At 47.0% G+C, this 23,008-nt stretch overlaps 1 protein-coding gene across 9 annotated transcripts in view; it reads left to right on the top strand.

Moving 5' to 3' along the window:
- Positions 1–23,008, top strand: part of LOC140900148 (tyrosine-protein phosphatase non-receptor type 11-like) — an 83,353-nt gene that overhangs the window by 43,821 nt on the left and 16,524 nt on the right. For 7 of the 9 annotated variants that reach the window (XM_073316876.1, XM_073316877.1, XM_073316878.1 and 4 more), the window contains one exon: positions 9,238–9,360. The exons of 1 other annotated variant lie outside the window; for it this stretch is intronic. In XM_073316876.1, the coding sequence (XP_073172977.1) occupies positions 9,238–9,360 (123 nt within the window). Of the gene's footprint in view, positions 1–1,911; positions 2,486–9,237; positions 9,361–23,008 lie in introns of those variants that run through there. One more of the 9 variants, XM_073316874.1, reaches the window with a different exon arrangement.

Here is a 23,008-nt window from a genome sequence, read left to right on the forward strand (position 1 = left end):
TGAGCTTAACCCAGTGGGGCCAAGGCATTTTTGTTCTGGAATAAGTGTCCACATGTGGAGTTATTAGGAACAGCTGTCGAGCTTTAAATTCACACTCTACCGTAATCCACATTCACTTTCAGATGTAGAAAAGCCCTGCAAAAGAGTGCCTTCATTGCCCAGTTGAGGTCAACAGGAACTGAGAGTGCTCAGCCCTTTACAGGATGCGCTTAGTTCTTCAAAGGAGCAGGCCCGACAAGACAGCACTTACACAGGGAGACCCAGAGGGACTTATCATCTTAGTGCAAATCACGTCTGGAAGGGTGCACACAAAGTTTGTCCCTCTTAAACTCTGTTCTGAGTGTAAGCCATGTGTAGGCCTTGTGTGAGAGACAAGGCCGTGTGAGGTAAAACCATGTGAAATGAAGTGGGCAGATGCTGTTTTTATGGCTCATTACAATTTGTAACACACTCTCCTACCTGCTAACCCTTAATTTCACACTTCATTTTAAATGGTCTCCTACAGCACGTGTGAATCCCTTATGCTTAATAATCTGTCCCACCTTGTGTTTAGCTTGGACACTTTGGTGACCTTCTCTGGACCTGAGGAACTGCTCTTTGAAGCTCGAAAGCTTGTTGCTTGCACCATAATAAGTTGATCCAATAAAATGTTCCATCACTCACCTTGTTTCTCTCATGGCCTGGGACCCAAACAGCTGCAACAAAACTGCAAACACCACCATTTGTAGGCAAGTTCAAATAGAAGAGTGGGATTTTAAATCCCGTTTTAATGGGAAATGGGCATCTAAACACCCTTGAGCAGCTTTGAAGACTTCAACCTGGATACATACTGTTTTCCAAGTTCATTTTCTTTGCAAAATAGATTTTTAAATAACATTGGTTCTTGGAAACCGTTTAGAGTATCCAGCTATTCCGGCATGGTCTCCAGACATTAACAGGGCTATTTTAAATAAATAAATAAATAAATAAAAAGCTTTGTCAGTTTTTGTTTTTTTGCTTTTAAAGCAGGGTCCAATCCAAACACCCACCCCTCAATTATTTTCGGGTGAAGTTTGTCTTTGGCTCATCCCACAAAGTTCCAGGTCCAATATCCAGATTCACTCAGTTTATAATAATATAGAGATGAAAACTAATTCTTGAGCCTCAGTCTGTTTGTGGATGATGTGGTTTTTGATGATTTAGTTTCAGGAAATTTGAAAATGGTCTGGGAGGTGTTTTTATGGCCGGTGTAATCTTTTAAACTTTTTGAAACAAGGGTTGACCGGTTTTTTTCTCCTCCCTCCAGATGAGCGCTTGCTGACTTAAAACATATATTATTGCCACATCACAGCTCAATAAAAGTAAGTTTTTCGGTCTTTTGTTAGCGCCAGAATTCGTATTTTTTTCAGCAAAGACATAATGTATGTTTTTAACTTAGTTATTTTAACTTGAGTCAGCTAACCTGTGAAAACATGGCAACTCTGCTTTTAACTTGTTAGCAGCTTACGTTCAACCCCAAATTTCCCTGTAGGTAGGCTTGGAAGGAGTAGATTTTTACTGGTAAATGTCAGTAAACGTGGATTTCACCACACACAAGCTGACAAAATATTTCCATCTATAATTGAAATTGACAGTTAGGCGAAGTAAAAAATAAAATATAAAAATGCTGTTTGAGAACTTAGTTTGATATAAGGATATTCATTTTGTCAACATCACGTGTCAAAATAGACAACTTTGTGTTTTAACGGTTATAGAGCATTGATGTCTCAAATTTCAACATCTGCCGTTAGGAATTAACGGTCTGATTTCTGACCTCTTCTCCCCCTCCTCCCCCCTTTTTGTCTGGCCCCTCCATAACTTCCTGAAACTGTGTAATTCGAATTCAGCCAAGCAGCAGCCTATCTATAGGCTTTAACCCTGGGGGCTTAAGTGGGGCACAAACCGTGTGCCGGTTCCTATGCATTGTGGTGAATCTCATGAGCATGAAGTAAAAAACATGATGCTTTTTCCTCAACCCCTTATCAATGACTACCAGCTTTCTGCTTGTGATCCTAGCTGTCATGGGGGTAGATGTTATGATTGGTGCATTGAGGGAGGATTGTGTGTGCAAGGGAGGGCTATGTGCATGCATGGCTGAACCAGCATATGTAGCTGGCAGATTTCCCTTCTGAGCAAGACGTAAATTTCATTTTTGTTGTTGTTTTGGTTTTGTTTTGTTTTTTTTTCCTGGCAGCCTTGGTCTTAGCACTTCTGCTTTCCATCACTAGGGCTGCAAGAAATGTTCTGCACTAGGTGTCTTGGAAAGGGGGAAAACTATTCTTTGCAACACCTGGGGGTTTCTGTGACCGCGGAGCAGTGGAGTTCACAATTGTGACCGTAGCAGTCAGCGTTGGGCATTATGGGGCAGCTGCTGGAGGACTGATAGGGTCGAGAGGGAGAACGCAGTATCTGCATTTATGCCGGGTCAACCTCAGTGCATTGACCAGGCTGGACGCCGCTCAGGCAGGTGGGCTTACTATGTTGGCATAATGGAGAACTTGTGTCAGTGGGAGTCGCATTTTAAGTGTAAACACGTGCACCAACTAGATGAACACAAGGCGGCTTATGTCAATCTAACTTTGTAGTATAGACCTGGCCTCAGGGTCTTCAATTGGTGCCACTGTAGCATTTCTAGTGTAGATGAGGCTAAGCCCCGGTTTGAAGCAATAGAACTAACTGGGGTTTATCCTCATTTATGAGGAGGGTAAATCTTGAGGTTTGTACCAATTTAAGGCTTGCTCCTACCTGTAACTGGGGTGAGCCCCAACTAGTTCAGTTTTGCAAGCTCCAGTTTGCCCTTGTCTAGACTCAGGGTCAGACCGTGTGCAGCTACATAGGTTGCCGTCCACAGCTAGCTGAATTGGGGCTAGTCCCAAGTGCGAAGAAGGCCTCAGGAAAAAGGCTAGTGTAGACGCAGCCGAGGGAGGAGGAAGAGCTAGTAAGATCCTGACATCACAAGAGCAGTTGAGACTCAGCTGTGTTGCCTCAAGGGAAAGTGTTGCATATGTCATGTGGGTTGTCTGGGTTGTCTCATGTTCACCAGGTGGTTAGTCATTCCAGGTTTTCACAGAGGGCTTTCTGGCATTTTTGTGGTTGTCAAACCTCTTTCTCCTTTTGACTGAGGGCTGGAGCATTAGTCAGCCTGGCTTTACATTTAAACAGAGAGCATCTTTCGCTGCATTAGCTCTGCCTTGCTGTCAATTCCTGTCCAAACTGAATCAGGCTTTCATAGCCCTCTTCCCTCCAGAGGGGCCTGAGTAACTTCCTTCTGTGAGTCTGGCTCTTGTGCTGTGTTTAACTTGTCTCATTTCCTGTCTTGTTTTACAAATTTCCTGGGGCAGTTTCTATTGTTGATCTTTGGATTCCTGAAAAGTGCTTGGGGTTTTTTTCTTAATTTTTATTTTAATTTTAATTTATATTTTTGGTTTGAGTGAACCATGGAGGAAATCTTCCATTTCTTTGTAGAAAAGCAGGCTTGCCTGGAGTAGATTTCAGCTCCAAATACAAAAACGATGATAGTTAGATCTCTCTGTCTTCATTTAAAGTAAGTCTCTCTTAAGGCTGACCCAGTTCCAGAAGAGTGAAAACAATTTATTACATCACATGTTTTATTTTACAGTGGGACACTTATGCAATTCATGTCCATTAAAGAAATGGACCTACTTTGAGAATGTTATGCTAGTCATACTTCTATCTTGTGCATTCCTTCCCAAAGGATCGCAAATCTGTGTGAGTGCGTGTGTTTCTTTTCCCAAAAATAACTTCTCGTGTTGTCAGATTAAGCTGGGGATCTCCCTAGAAGCATCTTTCTTTCAATACTTCTTTCAAATTCTTCTTGGGCCAACCTTGAACCTGAAAATTAAAAACAAGCACCCCCCCCCCCAAAAAAAAGTGGATAGCTGGGAATTAAGTCACCTGCATTTGTTTCAGCCCTGTCAAAGGTTTGGTTTGGAATGTGTATTTGAACTGAGCCCTCAGTTTTTGCACAGCTATTCATACATGCTCAGAGAGTCCTTCACAAAGATTTTGCATTCAGGAAAGGGAACTACGGAGTGGGGATACCCTTGTAGTAACCATCTGTACTTGAAACAGTCGCTTTCGTGCTGTGAGTCTCCAGTTGCCGCGTTTCTGGGCCAGAGACCTATCCCAAGGCAGTTCTCGGCAAGTCGTTCCCTTCTGCATATAGCCTTCAGAAGGAGAGACGTGCGGGGGAGGCTTTGTTTTTTATCTTAGCACCCAGTGAGGGTCTGTAAACCTAGTAATGTTTGGAAGAGATTCTTCCACTACTGAACTCGGAAGTTGGCCTTTCCTGCATCTGTTTATGAGGACCACCTAGGTTTTCATGCTTCGTGCTCACTAAACACGGCGGGGTGTGTGCATGGATGTTTGTATTGACTTCTTTCCAAGCAGTAGGAGTGACTAGGGAAGCATCTTGGCTTTTAGGCTCTGCTTAACTTTTGAGAGACGTCACCCAAGTTGACAAGCCCAAAACCTGACCCCCTGAGGTGCTGCCTCGTCCCCTGTTCCTGACTGCCTTGTTCAAATTTTGGGTGAGCAAGGGTCAGGGTGCTGCATGGGAAGGCCCACATTTCTTTGCCATAGTGCACTGAGAATCAGTAGTCAAAGAAACAGATGCTAATGAGCATTGCATTGGGCCCAGGGAAGCTAAGGAGATACAGGGTGGAGGAAGAGACTGGAAAACTAGAGGAGACTGGGCATCTCTCTGCCCCTGAGCCACCATCCTGTCATTCCCCCATGACAATGAGACCCCTTCCCAGCTCCCCCTCCACTCCCAGCACCTGAACATTCCCAAGTGCAGCACCTCTGTTCCTCCTGCCATTAGTGGCCACCTTAATGCAGCTGCCCTGGTTTGTGACATCAAAAATATGGCTGTAGCCAAGAGACTGCTAGCATTTCAATATTAATCGTGGGATGGAAACCTTTGTAGGCATGTGTGTGGTCATGAAACATGAGAAGCTGGCAGTGTGACCACACATCAGAGAATGCGGAGGTCAGCATTGGGATACGCATGTGAAGTTCTGATCTCCTGGATACCAGGATGGTCTCAGAACACATTGAGGTACCTGGGTGTCTGCCCTGGTAAGGATTGTTTAATGCATATAAAGACATGTAGCCCAGAGTTTCCTGTGATGCATTTAGCGAGACAGAAGAAAAATCATGCCCAACCCTCACAGCCCGTCTTTGTCATTAAGCACTCAGCTAAAACATTATCCATGACATTTCGCAACTTTGCCTGGTCCCCGAGCTCCATTAAACTCCATTAGAGCCATTTGTTGTTCCGGCTGTAGCAGCTTTATAGAATACTAAGTATTTGGCTTCTGCACAAGGGGAGTCGCTGCTTGCGGTCTCAGAAGTATGAGGTTCTAAAACTGTTCAGATTCTGCCCTCCACGTCCTGTTTTCAAATTGCGTTTTTGGACCAGTTACGATATAACTCTTCCCCCCGCCCCTTTCCAAAAGAGCCTTTCAGTCCGGGGTGGGGGGTGGGGGGGAAATAGCCCTAAGTGTAGAGCAAATGCTACATTTATTTTAATTTTCTCTTGTTTGTGTATGAGAGTCTCTTGCACACAAACACGGGGCAAGACATTTCTCTGTCCTTCACTTTTCCCATCTGTGAAGTGGAGATGATGATGATGATGATTTCTTGCCAGACAGGAGGTTTGTGAGGTTTATCTGGCTTCATTTATATGTAGGGCGCTAACTGATTAAATGTGCCCAGGTTTGCTCCTCTTGTGAAGGCCCCAGTTTCACTTTAAATGGTTGATTTGAGAATGAGGGTCTTGCGTTTTAGAGTCACTCTCTTTAGAGTAGTAATGCAAATCTCTCTGCCCAAGTGAGGTCTCTTCCAAGATTGTCCGTGGCCCTTGGAAGGGGAGTCTGAGCGCCATGCAGGAGAATTTTAGAGTTATAAACACCTTGGGAACGGAGATTGTTTGTAACTCTGGAACGTTTTTAACTCTGAACAAACCCTTCTGGTTCTCTGAAAAGTTTACGACTGAACATTGACTTAATACAGCTGTGAAACGTTACTATGCAGAAGAAAAATGCTGCTTTTAACTCGCTTAATTTAAACAAAACAAGCACAGAAACCATTTCCTTAACTTGTCAAATCTTTTTTTTTTTTAACTTTTCCTTTATTTTTTTTGCTAGTTTACGTTTAACACAGTACTGTGCTGTGTATAGTAGTTGCTTTTTTGTCTCTGCTGCCTGATTGTGTACTTCTGGCTCCAAATGAGGTGTGTGATTGATTGACTGCTCAGTTCCTAACTCTGTATTTGCTCTTGTTGTCTATTGCGACAGCAACCCCTTAAAGAATGCCACTTCACATTACTATGCAGTTAGCTGTTAATTAAGATGAATGCAAGGAATACTACAGCAGATCACCTGCTTAAAGGTGTATTAGCGCTTGCTAACGAAGACCTTTTAACTAACGTACTAATACTCTAGGTCAAGATATTAAAAAGCGACTAATGATTTTGGTGCTTCAGTTTTTAGATGTGCAACTTGAGATGCTTTTAAAGGGGCCTCATTTTTCAAAAAGCAGGTTCAGTGCGTTCAGAAAATCAAGCCCCACTTAAGGAGTGTCAAACCGAGCACCCAAAAACGGTCACTTCCGGAAAAATCTTTGCCCTAGCGTAGACAAGGCTTTAACTTGTGCTGGGCTGGGGGAAGCACCAGTGTCTTGTAGCTCCATCAAGGGATTTTGGTACTGACTGAGACCATGAATTGAGGTCAGTAGATGACTTGACACTCTGATCCTGAGATGAAATTAAAATTAATCTAAATGATGACAAAACGTTGTCACCTATGCATAAGTAGTCTCCTTTTTACCAACCCTTCTTTACTGGTACTCCCTACGATCTATATACACTAACAGCCATGGTACTACAGAATAGCACTCAAAGCAGCTTCCCTGATCTTGCTGTGTTCTCGGCTTTCTTTATAATATGATGCTGAGGATTCGGCTAGTTTCTCCGTGCTTTTAAAGTTTTTTTTGTTTTGTTTTTGTTTTTTTTAAAGCAATGCTCGTGGGATGGCTGTCATCTTGGCCAACACTCCCGGGGTTGAACCAGGGAACTCCAGAGCTGAAATTATGAGTCGCTATAGCTTGAGCTAAAAATCAAGACTCCCAAGTGGCTGCTTTAACAAACCGGTATCCTCTGGGGGTTGTGCCTCGCGGGGGACACACTTGCCAATGGGTTACACTCACACTTTTTAAAAGAGGTGTTTAAAATTAGGCCCTCGGTGGCTCCCTAGCACAGGCGATGGCAGGACAAGCTTCACCCATAATGTCCTGCCAATGTGTCTCAACCCTGGCCTGGAGGAACCACCTCGTGGTGTAACAGTAGCTCTGTCTCCTTGGCCTGTTCAGTCCCTGACAGCAGCTGTAACGCGAATTGTGCCTCTTGAGTTACACCTGTACCTAGAGAGTATCAGACTGTTATTGTGGCCTGGAAAATTGGGTTCACTGTCCCCGCTGCAGCTCTGACAAAACTTGTGGCCAGCCCAGGCCTAAATGTGACTTGTGTCCACCCACCACGTGGTTAATGCTGTTAATAAACACAGGGCCTAGACTAGGCTCACAGGTAGGGTTGCTGAATCTGGGGTGCAAACAACTGGGACCTCCGAGCCATTTCATCTGGGACAGCTCTCTCAAAACAGGGATCAGTGGGGGCAACTCTACTCGTTGGCCTAGTTAGCGCTAGCCTTTTTTCCTTTAAAAATCCCCTCCTTTTATGAGGGCTCTGTGCAGCCTTAGTAAATCACAGGAGAGTCCCCCTCTCCTCCTGCCCTGATCAGGCAGCAGACCCAGATGGGGAGGGTCCTACCCTCTCTCAAACCGCTACCACTTCGGCAGCAGAATCAGAGTAGAAAACTCTGAAGGTGCGATCCTGGGCTTCAGACTTAAGACCCATGGCTATGAGGTAGCATTAGAGCTTTTGGTCTCTTTGTGCTATTTTGGTTTGGGGGTTTTTTGCCTTTTTTTGCCTTTTTTTTTTTTTTTTTTTTTTTTCTGTCTTAAAAGACACCCACACAAACCCTTAAATAAATACCACAAACGGGCCTGTGTCATATGTTGGGCCAAACTGACTGAAGGCAGTAGTCTTTTTGGCCTGCTTGTTAATTGCTTTCATAGGGCCCCCATGAGTTAGGACTAAACCTAGAACCGTTTACAGCAGCTTGTGCTGATGGAAAAGAGAAAAATCCCTCTTGTTGCTGGGGGAGTGGCATAGGAGTGTGGTTTAATTTTTCATTTGCTATTGGTGTAAGTGTATAGAGAAGGGGTGGCCCACCTGCCCTTGAGAAGGAGCCAGAATTTACCAATGTACGTTGCCAAAGAGCCACAGGAATATGTCAGCAGCCTCCCGTCCACTGGCAGCCCTGCCATTCAGCGCCTTCCCCCTCCCTCCCTCCCGATTAGCTGTTTCATGGCATGCAGGAGGCTCTGGGGGGGAGGAGCGAGGGCACGGCAGGCTCAGGGGCGGGGGTGGAGTGGGGGCAGAGCCGGGGGTTGAGCAGTGAGCACCCCCTTGGCACATTGGAAAGTTGGAGCCTGTAGCTCCAGCCCCGAAGTCGGTGCCTGTACAAGGAGCCGCATATTCACTTCTGAAGAGCCACATTGGCTCTGGAACCACAGGTTGGCCCACCCTGGGGCAGAGCGTGTGTGTGTGTGTGATTGCCCCCCACACACACACACACATACCCAATCTTCAGAACCCTACTACCTTCTTCTAAGCACTTGGGTTCATTTCCTTCAGCTTCCTGCTGGTTATTGACAGTAGAGATGCTTTTTTAGGTCTTTCTAACTTCCAAATAACACCGTCCGTCCCCCCACTAACCCATATATTTCCAGTCTTCTGTGTCTGCGCCCATAGGGAGAGGATAGGGATGGGAACTGCCGTGCTGAGATCCCACCCAAACTAATTGAGGGGAGAAGAGTTCGGGCAGAGCTGTTGAAATGCAAATGTCTGCAAAGGACTGTTCTTGGGGCCCTAGGACGGTGGCAGGGAAGCTTGTATATGTGAGAATTGTAACCGAGTGGGATGGAAAGACCCACTGCTTTCAAGTGGGTCCCAAGTTCTCCCACCTGGCCGGGTCAGTGAACAGAAGCCAATATGAACACCCCAGTGGAGGAGATGTTGATGACTGGATGGTACCTAATGTATATTTGTTTTCACACCCCACATTTTTGTTGTAGGTGGTTTCACCCCAACATCAATGGAATAGAAGCAGAGAAGTTGCTCCTGACAAGAGGCGTCCATGGGAGTTTTCTGGCCCGGCCTAGTAAAAGCAATCCAGGAGACTTCACTCTCTCCGTCAGGTATGAAAATGGGGGCAGGGGATGGTTGCACCGGGGCAACTATAGGCACTGGCCTAATTTTGAGACATGCACTCTTGCAGACACTTGATTAAGTGGGCAAATCCCTGATGAATGCTTATGCAAATGGGCGAGGGGGAGGGGCATCTGCCTGCTGCATACAGGTATCTGTACGTGGGCCTGATCCCAATCTTGTTCAAGCCAATGGGAGTCTTTCCACCGACTTCCACAAGCTTTGGATCATAGGCCCTGTGTGCGAACAACCCCCAACTTGTTGATCCCTGTTGAGCGTACATAATAGAGCACCGGCAGGGTTCTGTGTTCAGGTGCAAATGCTGATCACTGAGGGCTTGAAGTGCAAGAGACAAGCTAGTCCTCTGAGTGTCCGCTTTGAATCCCTCAGCACTCGAGCAGCACAGCATTCAATCCTGGCAGGACTGATTGATCCCTTCATTGTTCCAGGATAAACTTGAGTAACATTCATGTTGTGTAGGCCTTTTGAATGAGACCTGCGAAAGCCCAGGTGCTGTCTGCTCTGCATGGACAAGATCCCAAGGCAACTTCCATTAAAAATAGGGCTTTGCCCTTGAAAACTGGGTCAGCGTCTCTCATTGACGTGCAGACCCCCTCAACCCTAGTGTTGGCTGCGTTTCTGCACAATCATGTGTACATAACCTTAAGTCCTTTGGGGACCTTTGGGCCCAAAGCCATTACAGAAACGAAGCGTATGAGTATGGTGATTTGGCTTTGGAATGTGGCCTTCCAGGAAACAGTGGATCACGTTCCATTTGTGCCTGGTGGGACTCCACTGATGTAAAAGTTGCAATGAAGATAAACATAAGAACGGCCCTACTGGGTCACACCAGAGGTCCATCTAGCCCAGTCTCATGTCTTCTGACAGTGGCCAGTGCCAAATGCTTCAAAGGGAATGACCAGAAGAGGGCAATCATCAAGTGATCCAGTCCCAGCATCTGGCAGTCAGAGGCCTAGAGACACTGAGAGCACAGGATTCCGTCTCTTACCATCTTAGCTAATAGCCATCGGTGGACCAGTTCTGCATGAATTTATCGAATTCTTTTTTTAATCCAGTTATAGTTTTGACCTTCAGGACATTCCACAGGTTGACTGCATTCTGTGAAGTACTTCCTTTTTGTTTTAAACCTGCTGCCTATTAATAATCATTCGGTGAGCCCCTGTTTCTTGTGTTATGTGAAGAGGTAAATAACACTTCTTCTTCTTCACTTTCTCCACACCATGCATGATTTTATAGACTTCTATAATATTCCCCCCCTTAGTCCTCTCTTTTCCAAGCTGAATAGTCTCTGGTTTTTAATCTCTGCTCACATGGAAGCTGTTCCATACCCTTAATAATTTTTGTTGCCCTTCTCTGCGAGGTGACCAGAACTGCATGCAGTATTCAAGGTGTGACCGTACTATGGATTTACATAGTGGCATTGTGATATTTTCTGTCTTATTAGCTATCCGATAATGCAAAGAATAGAGTTGACCCCCGAGTCCATGAGGTTAAAAGGAGCAGTTTGTGTGTTCCAGGGGTAGCTTTAACCCCTCCTGGGCCATACCTACCTGGAGCCTTACCGAGAATGAAACGGTGTCCCTGCCCCCATGCAGGCATCTTCTCTGACGTTATTTTAGTCGTTTGTAGTTTTTTCAGTGGCTGTTAATTTAGGTTTACAAGTCATTACCATATACTTGGTTTAAAGTAACCCTATGCTGCACTGTATTGGTTAGATATTTTTTCCCCATCTGGCAAGGTATTGCTGTGTTACAGGATGTGAGCGTAACTTGTTTGTTGGAGGTACTGTATCCCCTCCCCCAATGCCCTGACTCTTGGTAGCCACTTGCAGGTTTTAATAGTGTTTTGAATATTTCAAGTGAGTTTTCACACTTGTTGTTTCCCAAAAGTATAATCTCGCTCCAGCGCCCTTCCTCCATCCCGCCCTCACCCCCCCCCCCCGATTCCTCTCTCTGATGCTGGAACCCAAAATATCCCCATTCATGCTGATCTACAACAAGCTGGGCAGTAATGTGGGGGGCCATGGGAAGGAACGTGGTTAACTTTTCAGCAGGGTAGACAGTTTCAGCATCAGACTTTAATTGCTTATGCTGCAGGTAATCTTTGCAATCAGAAGCTGTTGAGTTAATAAGAGACAGGAAGTCTTTCTAATTAGAATGGAAAATAGAGTTAGTCACACAGAGCTGCCTTGAACAAGCTGATCGCTGGGAGAGAAGAAGCATAAGACTGGGTTTGTCTGTGTGGTGTTAATGCCTTTTTTCTTTTAATTTATTTTTTTGACTCAATGTTTTTGTCCGTTTTCAAAGTGAGCCACTGACGGCATCTCGGTAGAGTCAGGTATAGTGTGTGAGAAGCAGCATCTGCCTGCACAAGCTTTCCTTTCCAGCACTCTGCCCACACACGTCTGCCATTCCAGTGCCTTGCCGGGGCTCCATTCGGCGCTATCCTGAGCAACACGACCACTGATGATGATGCAAACTGCCCTTAAATCTGCAACCCCTTCTGTTCTGCTCCTGGCACATGCTATGATGGAATGGTTAAAACGCCAGTGACCTCCTCCAAAATAGCCACTGCTAGCCAAAGCTTCCCAGATCTCCTGTATAAGGAAGTCTATATGTCCCTTGTTCTTGCAGGTGTGTGGGGAGGGGGGCAGCAAAGGGAGGTGATCTGGGATTTCAGGGGAGGGGTGATTTGGGATTTCAGGGGAGTACCTGGAACATTTTTCTAGAGGAAGAAGACCCTTGTGTTGCCATTTAGCCTGATCCATGATGACTTGACACTGGGGGGGCAGTTACTGTATGTGCTAAGGGTACAGGTGCTTTCCCACTACTTTTTGGGAACTGGGATGGTTGGTTACTATTTGTAGCCCAATGGAGTCTTGAGCTGGGTGGTCGGTAGGTGTGACCACAAGATAAATATTGAATTAAAAAAACAAATTGTGGGTAGCTCAATCCAAGTCCAATGTCCCTCGCCCACAGCCGGCGAGATGTGTGTCAAGCACAGAACATGAAGTTTGCCTTGAAGTCTTAATATTTATCGATTGTGTGGCCACAACCCACTGACACATTTTGATTCAGTGGAAATTCTGAACCAACCTCGCACACAAAGTATGCAATCAGCAAAGCCTGTGACGCTTCAATGTTTCCAAGAAAGTGCCTCTAAGTTTGTGCATTTGATTTTTGCGAGCCAGGTGTCATATATGAAGCTTCAGATGCTTAAGCGATGGAAAAAAAATCTTTCTCCCTGATTATCTTACCTTTGACAATGTACTATCATCTAAAATCTTCCCGCCTGAGCCCCCTTCTCATTTCTAGTGACTGCCTTCAAATGCTGCCTTTGTCACACACATGGGGTCATGTGCACGATGTATGGTATCATCTCTTGCACACATTTCATGAGTCAGGAAAGCAGTTCTGGGCATGCTTGTGTCCCATTGAAACTGACGCCATGCAAGTTTGTTTTCCGGAATTGGAACTATAAAGCATAGATCAGTGGACAGAATGAGTGGCATTAGGTTATCTGAATTCCAACCAATCATGTTGCCCACCTTGTTCTTCAAAGAACCAAACGTGTCTGAAGGTCAGGAGCAGAAAGTACCTCTTCAGACAGCGAGCTAGCCTTCCACCTTCAGGTTCTCCAAGAATATGGGAAAAGGCAGCTCCCTTCGTGAGAGAGGGGACGTGGGCCGAGGAGAGAGGTTAGCTGTAGCTCTGGCTGACCAGCCCCCAAACTGAGTGATCCACATGTTCATGGATCTCCAGGTAAGTCTCTTCCTCAGAAGCCCTCCCACAAAAGATGCAGCAGCCTCTGTCCCCATCCCTTGAATGTCTCTTCCCACGTCTTCCTCTCACTCTATGCAGCCTGGATTATTTGCTTCTGTCCCTGCAGCAATTGCTCTGTGTCGGGTTGGAAATGGAGTGATACCCTCTTTATCTTCTTTGTACTTATTTGGGAAATCCGGTAACTTCTGAGTGAGTCAGGTTAGTTCTTTCCAAATCAGTGAAAAATCTGAATGGAGACAAATACAAAAAGAATCTTCCATGGCCCCATCTCTGTTCTTTTCCTTCCTCCCCTCTCTTCAGATAGTTTTCAGCTAGTCAGTATAACATGTTGCCACACTTGGATATTGCAAGCCCCTCTTCTTCCAGTATCAGGAGAAGCTTGTTTTCTTGAGCAGTCTTTATTTTTGACATGGATCTGTGAGTACTGAACCTTTTATTAACTGAGGCTGTCTCAAGCTCTGTGTACTTTAGCAGTGCTAACAAAATACATTTAATAATAGCTATACATAAATATTTGATTCAGCATAGAACGGAAAGGGTCTTGCAACTTTAGCTGAAGAAATGCAGCAGTGACCCTCATACTCGGATTAAGGAGGAGATAAGATACAAGTTTCTCATGAGTTATCTTATTCTGGGTCTGTATGGTGTTTTGCCCAATGTGATCCTGATCTCTGTTAGGGTATCTAGGTGCTAGGGGAATACAGATGACAAGGTGACTGTGCACACATCCATGGGTTACTTAGTGCTGAATTACCCTTTCAGGGACTGGCTCATGTGGGTTATGAGAAGTGGAGCCTTTTCACAGGGACCTGGCAACAAGCCAAGCATTCCTATTTTATGACATTTGCACAGAAAGCCAGTAGAGACCAGGGTCTTGGGGAACAATGGGGCACTTTGGGAAAGATTTTGTTTATTAAACTTTCACAGGTTTGTAAAACTTAATTTGGGTTGAAGGACAGCTATAGAAAATGTTAGGGTGGGAGGTGTGGAATGGTGACATCAGAGGTTGCTCAGCCAGTCATCTTAGTGTTGATTTCCATAGAGGATATTTGCATATTGCAGTCCCGATTAAAAGATGTTCTAAAAATACCGTAAAAGCTAGCCCTGTTTTCACCTCTACCTTCACCTTTCACTTAATCACAACTCTGTCTTATTTGTTCAAAGGAAGGACTGGATGCTAATTAGGGTTTTGATACCCAATCTTCTAAAACTCAATACTGGCTCTTAACAGAACTAGCCTCTTATATCAGGCATGATGTGATGGAAGCTACTTGGCAAGTCGGAGAGACCCTGGGCTGTGCTAGGCCTCCTCTGTTCTCATGTGGGAACTGTGGTGCGTGCTTAGAGCCGTGTCTCTGGCCTTTTGAAGCATCCAAATATTTAGAATCACTTCTGAGAAAAGCAAGGATCCATTTACAGAATCAGTCAGCTCTCTGTAAATAACTTTAAACAAGGGGAAACAGTATTTTGAAAGTTTCCTGAGATGCAGCTGGCCTTGGGCCACAGCGGTAACACACATCTGTTAAAAGCACCTAATAGAGACCCTATTAACTTGGTAAATAGGTCACATTTTATGGGAACAGATCTTATCTAGGTTTGCTGCATGCAATAGAAAATGCTTCTGGGTAATAAAATCTTGCTAGAGTGCATCTCTCTCCCATAGTGATGTCCCTATTAACACTTCTGTAGGACACTGTTATTGTTAGCTAGACACTGGATTTTATAGGTTGTTCCCCCTTCCTCCCTGCAAAAAGCTGTAAAAGTCCTCTCCACCTGGTATTTGACTGATTAAATCTATCACCAAAGAGACAGAATTTAGGATTCTGTCATATGAATTACATATACACACTGCAGGGTTCAAATCAAGCTCTGTTACGGAGGAGATACTGTTTCTTTGCAAGAGTATAGATAGAATGAGGAGGAAAGAAGGGGCTGAAAGAGGAATTCAAGAAATCTTGAGAAAACATCTAAAAAAGCAATTGTCATGGCAGCTTAGTATGTTAGCACCTAAAGGTCCCATCCGAGAACAAAATATACGTATGCTTGGTAAGACCCAGTCCCAGCTTCAGAGAGTTTACAGTCTGAATAGGCCAGACAAAGAGAGTGTTGTTTTCATTTTACAGATAGGGAACTGAGAGACTCGCCCAAGGTCACAAACGAGGTCTGTGTCAGAGCTGGGATTAGAAACCAACTGTTCCGAGTCTCAGTCAAGTGCCTTAATTGCAAGACTATCTTTTTCGAGGGCTGGGTTTCTCACCTGACGAAAAGTAGATAAAAATCCTGTTTTGTCTTATAAAGGGCCAAACTCTCTGTGGATGTAACTGCAAGGAACTCAGTGGAGTGTCACCAGCAGAGAGTTTGGCCTAAATGCTTTTTTGCTACTATTTCTTGCTTTACAAGTTTGACTTGGGGCTGTGGTTTGCCTGATACCTTGGTACATCCTGGAAATGCCTTCTCTGAATCATGAATTTTGTTTTCCCAAATCTGGCTTGACCAGCAAAGTGGGGGAAGTGTTACTTTGGGGGCAGGGAGCTTGTTCTGTATGGAAAGCTTGGATGGGAGCAGAAAACAAAAGCCTAGAATCTATGCAGCACAAACCCCACGGAGAAACCACTGTCCACTTATGAGCTCACTAATTGCCTTACGTTTGTTCTTCCTGGGATACTCTCTTCTCTCCATTGCAGAGAAATCTTGGGAATGGCGGGTAGCGGGATGGGAGAACTCTCCGCTACCCTCCTGCTGTCCCCATTGAAGCCTGCATTGATTGAACCATCTGCACCCATTCCATAATTACCCCATGTGGTGATTGCAGGAGAAGTGCCCATCCACGTTAGGCTACTGCGTGAAGCCATCCCACCTTGCCTCATGCTAGCTGGTGGGAAGGAGGAGATGGCATCAGGTCCACGTGACTGTGGATATTGGTTTGGGGCCTGGTGAACTGAGAGACAGATGAGGCTGAGAGTCTTCTCGGGGGAGAGACTCCTCCACTCTCCACGCCCTTTTGATCCTTGGCCTCTCTGCTAAATTGCTGTACTGCGGACACCTATCCAGTGGGGAAGGAGGGCTGAGAACGTCAATCGATTTTCACATCGGCCCCTGGGACATCGTGGGGTGGTGAGTTCTAGCCTTCACGCACCCGAACTAGATTGGAACCATTAACTGCCTGGATGACGACGCTCAAGTCCATTCCAGAGCCATTTAATTCTCTGACTTCTGTCTCTCCAGTTGGACGTGCCTCCCAAAAGGCAAGAGAATAACATTTGGCTCTCTTCGGCATGATGCAATGGTAGAGAACTGAGCATTTTGCTGAGAACCCAAACTACTTCTGAGCAGGGTCAAGTTTTCAACCAAGTTTCTAAAATACGTGGGAGGCTCTTCCTGTTTTGCATAGGCAACATTTTGGTGTTTTTGCAAGTGGGGTCACACGTTGCCTGATAAGCTTTAGGCTGCCTTTGTGGCTCTGCCCGATGAAACACATGACCAAAAATACTTTGGGGGGACAGCAGCCAAGTGTGGCTCATGTTTTGACTCGTAGACCAGTTCTTCTGCCTTTGGTGCCAAAAATTATCCGATTCAGGAGTCCGCCAATCTGAGCGTCTTTGGTCTAGAAATCTGCCTGGAAACCTAATGAGGCTGTTCTGGAAGCCTTGAGGCTGTTCTCAGTTGGCCCAATTAAGAAACCGCACGGAGAGCGACTTCTCCCAAGGAAGGAATCTAATTTATAAAGAAAATCCCAAATATTTTCAGCCATTTAAAAAAGGGGTTGTGGGTCACTCTGGGACCGTGGGGAGGGTTTGGGTGAGCTCTTAGCTCATGTAAAACATTTTGACCACCCATAGTGAGTTTCACCCAGTTGTTCTGAGTATTGGTGGGTGGCTGCATCCCCACTTCATTAGCAGAACACGTAGGACAGAATTATTTTCCCTGGTAGGGCTCTTCCAGGCATTGCTGCTCATCCTACATGTGAGAAGCTGCTGCTGATGTGAAGGTTATGCAAGGAAGGGTGGCCAGATTCAGGAGATCTTGTTTTGAATCCTGGCTCGGTCACCCATTTCTTGTGACCTTACACAAGTCCCCTTATCTCCTTGTGCTGCAGTTCTTCACCTGTAGAATAGAAGTAAAAATGCAAAATATCTCTCTCCTTTTATGTCTAAGTAGATTGCAAAGCCTTCAGAGCAGGGACTGAGAGTCTCTGTGTTTATGCGATGCCTAGCATGGTGGTGCCCTGATCTCTAACGGGGTCTTTAGATATGCCATTGTAATACAGATTATCAGGGTTTCTCATGAGAGAAGTTTGGCGTGGACGCACCATTTGGCTCAGAGTTTTGAACTTGCTGACTCTTAAATCTCCAGAGAAGTTGGATTCTGCTAGCAAACAGTGCTGCGTCCGAGTGCTAGAACAATGTCCACTTTGTCCAGCACTAGCTGTGCCACTGGGTGAGTCGCGTATCTCGGCGTTGCGCGCTCTCTCTCTCTCTCTCATCAGGCCAGGTCTCTGCATTGGTGAGGATGTTGTTCTGGGATTGGGGGTCTGTGGCCCAGTTTGAAGCTGCTCAGTGAGACTTTTAAAGTTGCAAAAGGAGGGGCAGGGGGATGAAATCCCTCAATGCCCTTTGTGCTAAGCATGACCTTGAGGGCTGCCTGGATAAAGAGCCCCAATTGTCCATTTTCCCTTTGCATCCATGCAGTGCTAGCAGCCTTTTGACCGGGGTGGGGGGAGGATTTCAGTGAACTGGGGCTTTGTAGGTTTTTAGTGGGCTTGGGTTGTGGGGAGGGAGCAGTGGAATGAAGGAAACTTCAGAGCGTCTGGCCAAATGGCGAAGATGTGGCTTCCATCCGGTGTGTTCTGTGCTGAGCAAAGGCTCTTCACGTCCAGCCTCAGGCATGAAACTGCTGGCGAGCTTCATCTGCCAGCTGTGATTGGATCAGTAATGATGCTGCCCAATTTAGAACAAAACTTTTGCCTGGCCATGCTGTCACATTGGGAAGCGTAGCCTAGAGATCTCCCCCCTCTTTATGCCTTTATACGCACAAACTCGCTTTGCATAAGGGTTGATAAGGTCTGATTTTAACCCACGCTCGCTCTCTCTGCCTCTCTCACTAAAGATGTTTCCAGCGCGTGTGGTGACGATTACCATCTCTGATTATGGTCAGGGTGTTTTTGAAGGGCTGAGTAACCACAATTGGAGACAGACTTTGAAAAGACTTTCCATCTCTCTTGAAAAGCTGGCCCTGAATCACCTTGAAAACCCTTCCCGAGCATGTCCACAGCAGCAATCTACCTGAGCGTCGGAACAGCCCGGCTCTTCTGAGAGGGGGGTTCGTCACCTGCACCAAGCTCTGGAGCGGAGTTTCACAGCTGGCTTCTCTTTTCTTATAATGGGCTGAACTTAAACTCTAGATCCAAATGCTCCCAAACTTTTAAGGCTCTGTCTGTACCACAACTAGAACAGACTCCGAACAGGTCCGATTCAAGCCATAGTTACAGACCGGTGTTAAGCATGTCCTAGTAACTCCATCAACACACCAGACCTTTGAAAACTGTCTGTCCTGCTCTGCCTTTGGCACCCGGCTGTTTAGTTTCTTGAGGACTGAAATGCTGTGGTCTAACTGGAGCTATTGTGCTTGGTATATGGGGTTTCTAGGTGAAAGATGATAGAGAGGAGGTCAGACTAAAATTCACCACTCGCCATTGTGAGCCTCTGTTCACTGTGTGTGATGTATCGGGAGTAGGCATCCAGTGCCGGCCTCTCCAGAGGTGGGTTTTATGTATTGTTGGGCCAAAAATTCTACAGGCACGTAGGGTGGATTTTTCAACTGGTCCGCTCACGGCAGCATTCTTCCTAGCTTAAGAAACGTCTCCTCCTGTGGCAGAATCGAAGGTAAACTGCCAGAGCTCCCCCGCTCATGGGCTCAGCTCCACAATGAATGTGAAATTTGCCGGTGGAGCTTACGCTGGTTTATGCCAGTGGAGGATCTGGCCTCGTGTGGGCAGCTGACGAATCTTTGAGGAAGCGGAGCGGCTAGAGAACATGTGGCTACTGCTGCGTTTCTGGAAGTCGGTCACCGAGGGTTCAGCAATAGTGATGGCACTTAAGTCATCTGCACTTCTTGAATAGTTTTATTGATCTAAAAGAACGCAGCTATGTGCATTCAAAAGGGACTTGCCCGCTGAGTGGGACCTGAATAAGAGATGCTCTTTCACAAAATCCATTGGCTTTGACAGTCACGTCATTCCTCTGTTGCTGCTGCTGATGATTAAATGACATGTATTTGGTGTAACGAGTTCGCCCTCCTTTCCGCCTCTGATTCCAGCCGCAGCGATGTCCCAAGCCTCCCTTTTGATGTCACAGTCCCTAGATGCAGACATGATTGTGCTGTCCATGGATGGAGTGACTCTAGGCTGGAAGCCCATCCGAGGACCAAATCTAGGCCAAAAAACGGCCAGCAAAACGGGGCTAGATCATCCAGTGATGCAAACTGGCTTCAGTCCATTGGCGCTCATTCCATTTCATTGCTGGCTGGAGACACTGCAGGCCATCGCGTGCACGCTTGCACAGGTTCACAGTAGTGTAGATCAACCTGTCCGTACCCTGCATCCTCTGACTCCCCCGCAGCCCATCTACGCCATGATGGATGCTTTCTTCCTCATTCAGAAGAACTGGAAGTAGCCCCTCGAGGAAAACTTGGCCTGCAAGGGCTTTTCTAGATTAGAGGAATTTGCACGGAAGCAGCTACACTGATGGAAGACACTGCTGCAAAGTCTTGTTGCAGGCCTGGTGCAGAATTGGGCCTATACTACTGCAGCTGTCCGAGCGAGTTACGTGGCTAAGCCGCACTGGTACCAGCCCCATCTCGCAGAAGTGCGGTGCCTCTAGACCGGGAGTTTGCCCTGGTGTAGTATCAGCGTTTATATAGCTATTCCAGTGCACAACCCGCAGCCACTCCTCTTGCAACTTCGCTCCTAGACACGCAGCCTCCTTCCGGGGTGACCTGTTGAAAGCAGTCTTGCCCAGGGACTGTTCAACACCAAGGGAAGGACTTGCGTTTGGTCCGTGGGCTTTGGATCTGGCTCCTCGTTCCGTTTGACCCCGCGCAGAATACGAATACTTCGTGCCCTTGTTATTCTGTGTTCTCTGAAGCCGGTGATTCTCTTCTGCATGACGTAGCCCACCCCGTGCACCTCCCAGGTCTCCTCCCTCTTGCTGGAGCAGTTGCTTTGGCAACAAATAGAGGCCAGGAGCCGCTTGTCCTCTCTCTCTCAGCGACAGGCTTCCAGCCACCAGGGATGAGCTCAGCAGGGCTGCCGCTAAGTGTATTTAAAATGCAATTAGCCTGCCTCTCGGAAAGGGTAGCAAGAGCTGTGGCAGGAGCTGGCTGGGTTTTACAAGGGCTGAGGGGGCCCTTGGAAGAAGCCAGTAAACACTTGCACTTGGGGCTCAGACACCAGGGCACAGCAAGTGGCAAAGTCGGGAGTGGCCAACTGGTTTGATGGCTTTAGAGGTTGGGATGGGGGAGGCAGGGAGGGAGAGAATGAAATCTAGCTCTGTCCATGTTCTGCTGCTTATTTGCTTTTATCTACAGGAACTCGTTGCTTAAAGTCGTCCCGTTAACGTTGTTACGTTGCTGATCAATTAGGGAACATGCTTGTTTAAAGTTGTGCAGTGCTCCCTTCTAATGTCGTTTGTCCACGGCTTGCAGGAAGAGCATCCCAGTGGAGCTGGTCAGGCTATCAATTGCTGGCAGTTCAGCTGTCCCTCCCCTCACTGCCATGTGCTGCTCCTGCCCTTTGCCTTGGAGCTGCTCCCCAAGCCTCCGGCGGGGGGGGGGCGAGGGGAAGAAGAGGGGGGCTAATGTCAGGGTGTCCTCCTACCCCCTGCTCCTGCACCCCGCTTACCCCATCTTCCATAGAGCAGGGGGGACACACGGACTGAGGGAGCAGCGTCTGGTCTCAGCTTGCTGATCTAATTAACAAGGCAGCGTACTTCTGACCCCACTCTTCATACTTAAAAGGGGAAATGAGCATCTCTATCTCTCAAACACACACAGGGTGTGTGTGTCTCTGTCTGCCCTCCCTCCTTTCCAGCTGCCTTGTAGAGTGGGAGAGTTAACCCTTGAGGGCTCAGCCAATTGCTAGTTCATCATTCAGCAGTAAGGCATTCCCTGGGAAATATCCCACCTTCCGACTCCTCCACCTCAACCAAGCTTCAGAATCATCATCACTGTGTACCAGAAGTCTTATGGGGAAATTGGATTCACTTAACATCATTTCGCTTAAAGTTGCATTTTTCAGGAACATAACTACAACGTTAAGTGAGGAGCTCCTGTATTAGACTTAATGCTGAGGGGTGGGGAGGACCTGGACTCCAGTCAAGGCCGGGTCGTCACTTTTCTTTCCAAGACAGGTCACACATGGGCTGGAAGCTTTCTCCCCAAATCACAGCCAGCGCGTGGGATCTGAATCCTGCTCTTCCTGTCGTAGGCTCCCCTCCCACGTCCAGCAATGGGCACCAGCCACGCTCTGCAGCATCCGCTTCCTTCTCCTCCTGCGCTGGGCGAGAGGGCCTCTGGCACAGCCCATGGAGGCGAGCCTCCCAGCTTGGGTCGACCGACTCCAGTTGTGCTACCACCCTGGGAACAGCTGTGTCAACAGTGCTTTGGAGCTGTAACTTGCTCTCTGAAGCCTGGGCAGAGGGGAGGGCTATTTTTAGCATTGGTGCACGAGCCTGTCCATCTGGGCTCGGAGCCTGCTTGCCGCCGTGGGCTGTGTAGATGGAGCCTGTGCAGCTCTGCCAGTGAAGACCTGAATCCTGGCCTGCATCTAGTCCTGGGTCCTGTGCAACAATGCTGTTGCATTTCGGTCCTGCTTGTGTAACGCTGACAGACCCCGGTCGTCAGCAGGCAGGATCGAACCTGGGACCTCCGGGAGCTCAGTGTGTGAGCCTCCACTGCATGAGCTAAAAGCTAAGGCTGTAGAGCAGACTCGTTTAACTCTAAATGGTCTCAGTGCCACTAGATGGGACAGAACACCACACCCGGGAGGTGTGTGGGTTGCACTTGCATCTAGTAACACCCTGCTCATTCAGTCCTGGAGCAAGCATGCAGAATTTATGCACAAGTTGTGTCTTGTGTCCTGAATAAATGTCCTTCAGGTGCTAGGAAGCAATCCTCCTCACTCTCTGTCCCGAGGTGCCAGGTTCTGAACCTGGGGTTGGTAGGTCACACACGTGCAGCAGTGTCTCTTAGCAGCGATCTCCAAGATGCACTAACTGGGGGAGGGAGCAGTAGATCTTGGAACTGGAGTTAGACAGGAGAAAACCTAATCTGAACCAAGTACAGAAACCTCTGGGGCTCTTCAGCATCTGTAGGGCCCAAGTTGATGGGAGAAGCAAATGCCCAGCTCCTCTGAAAATCAGGCCCCGAGGTGCTTTTAAATGGGAGCATTGCTGGGGAAAAAAATACTGATTATCTGATGTGAGGTTTGTGCGATTTGACTCCAGTTGATGTGGATGCCTATTAATGTGGGTATATCAGCAGAGGTAGTGTTGCTTAGTGGGCAGAACTCTGGCCTGGGACTTGGGAGACCCGGGTTCCATTTCCAGCTCTGTCACTGGCCTGCTGACTGACTTGGGAAACTGAGGCATGGGGAGGGAGTTGCTTGCCTGTCTGTAAAATGGGCATAATGGGGGTACCAGCCTCCTTTGTAAAGCCCCTTGAGATCCGCTGATGAAGAGCACTAGATGAGAGCGGTTTGTTACATTACCTCAGGTTTGAATTCTACCGGGGCCCCTGGACTCCGAAGCTCATTGCCCGTGTGTGCTGTGGTCCCTCTTGC

The sequence above is a fragment of the Lepidochelys kempii genome, chromosome 18 (assembly GCF_965140265.1).
Source record: "Lepidochelys kempii isolate rLepKem1 chromosome 18, rLepKem1.hap2, whole genome shotgun sequence".
Lineage (NCBI taxonomy): Eukaryota > Metazoa > Chordata > Testudines > Cheloniidae > Lepidochelys > Lepidochelys kempii.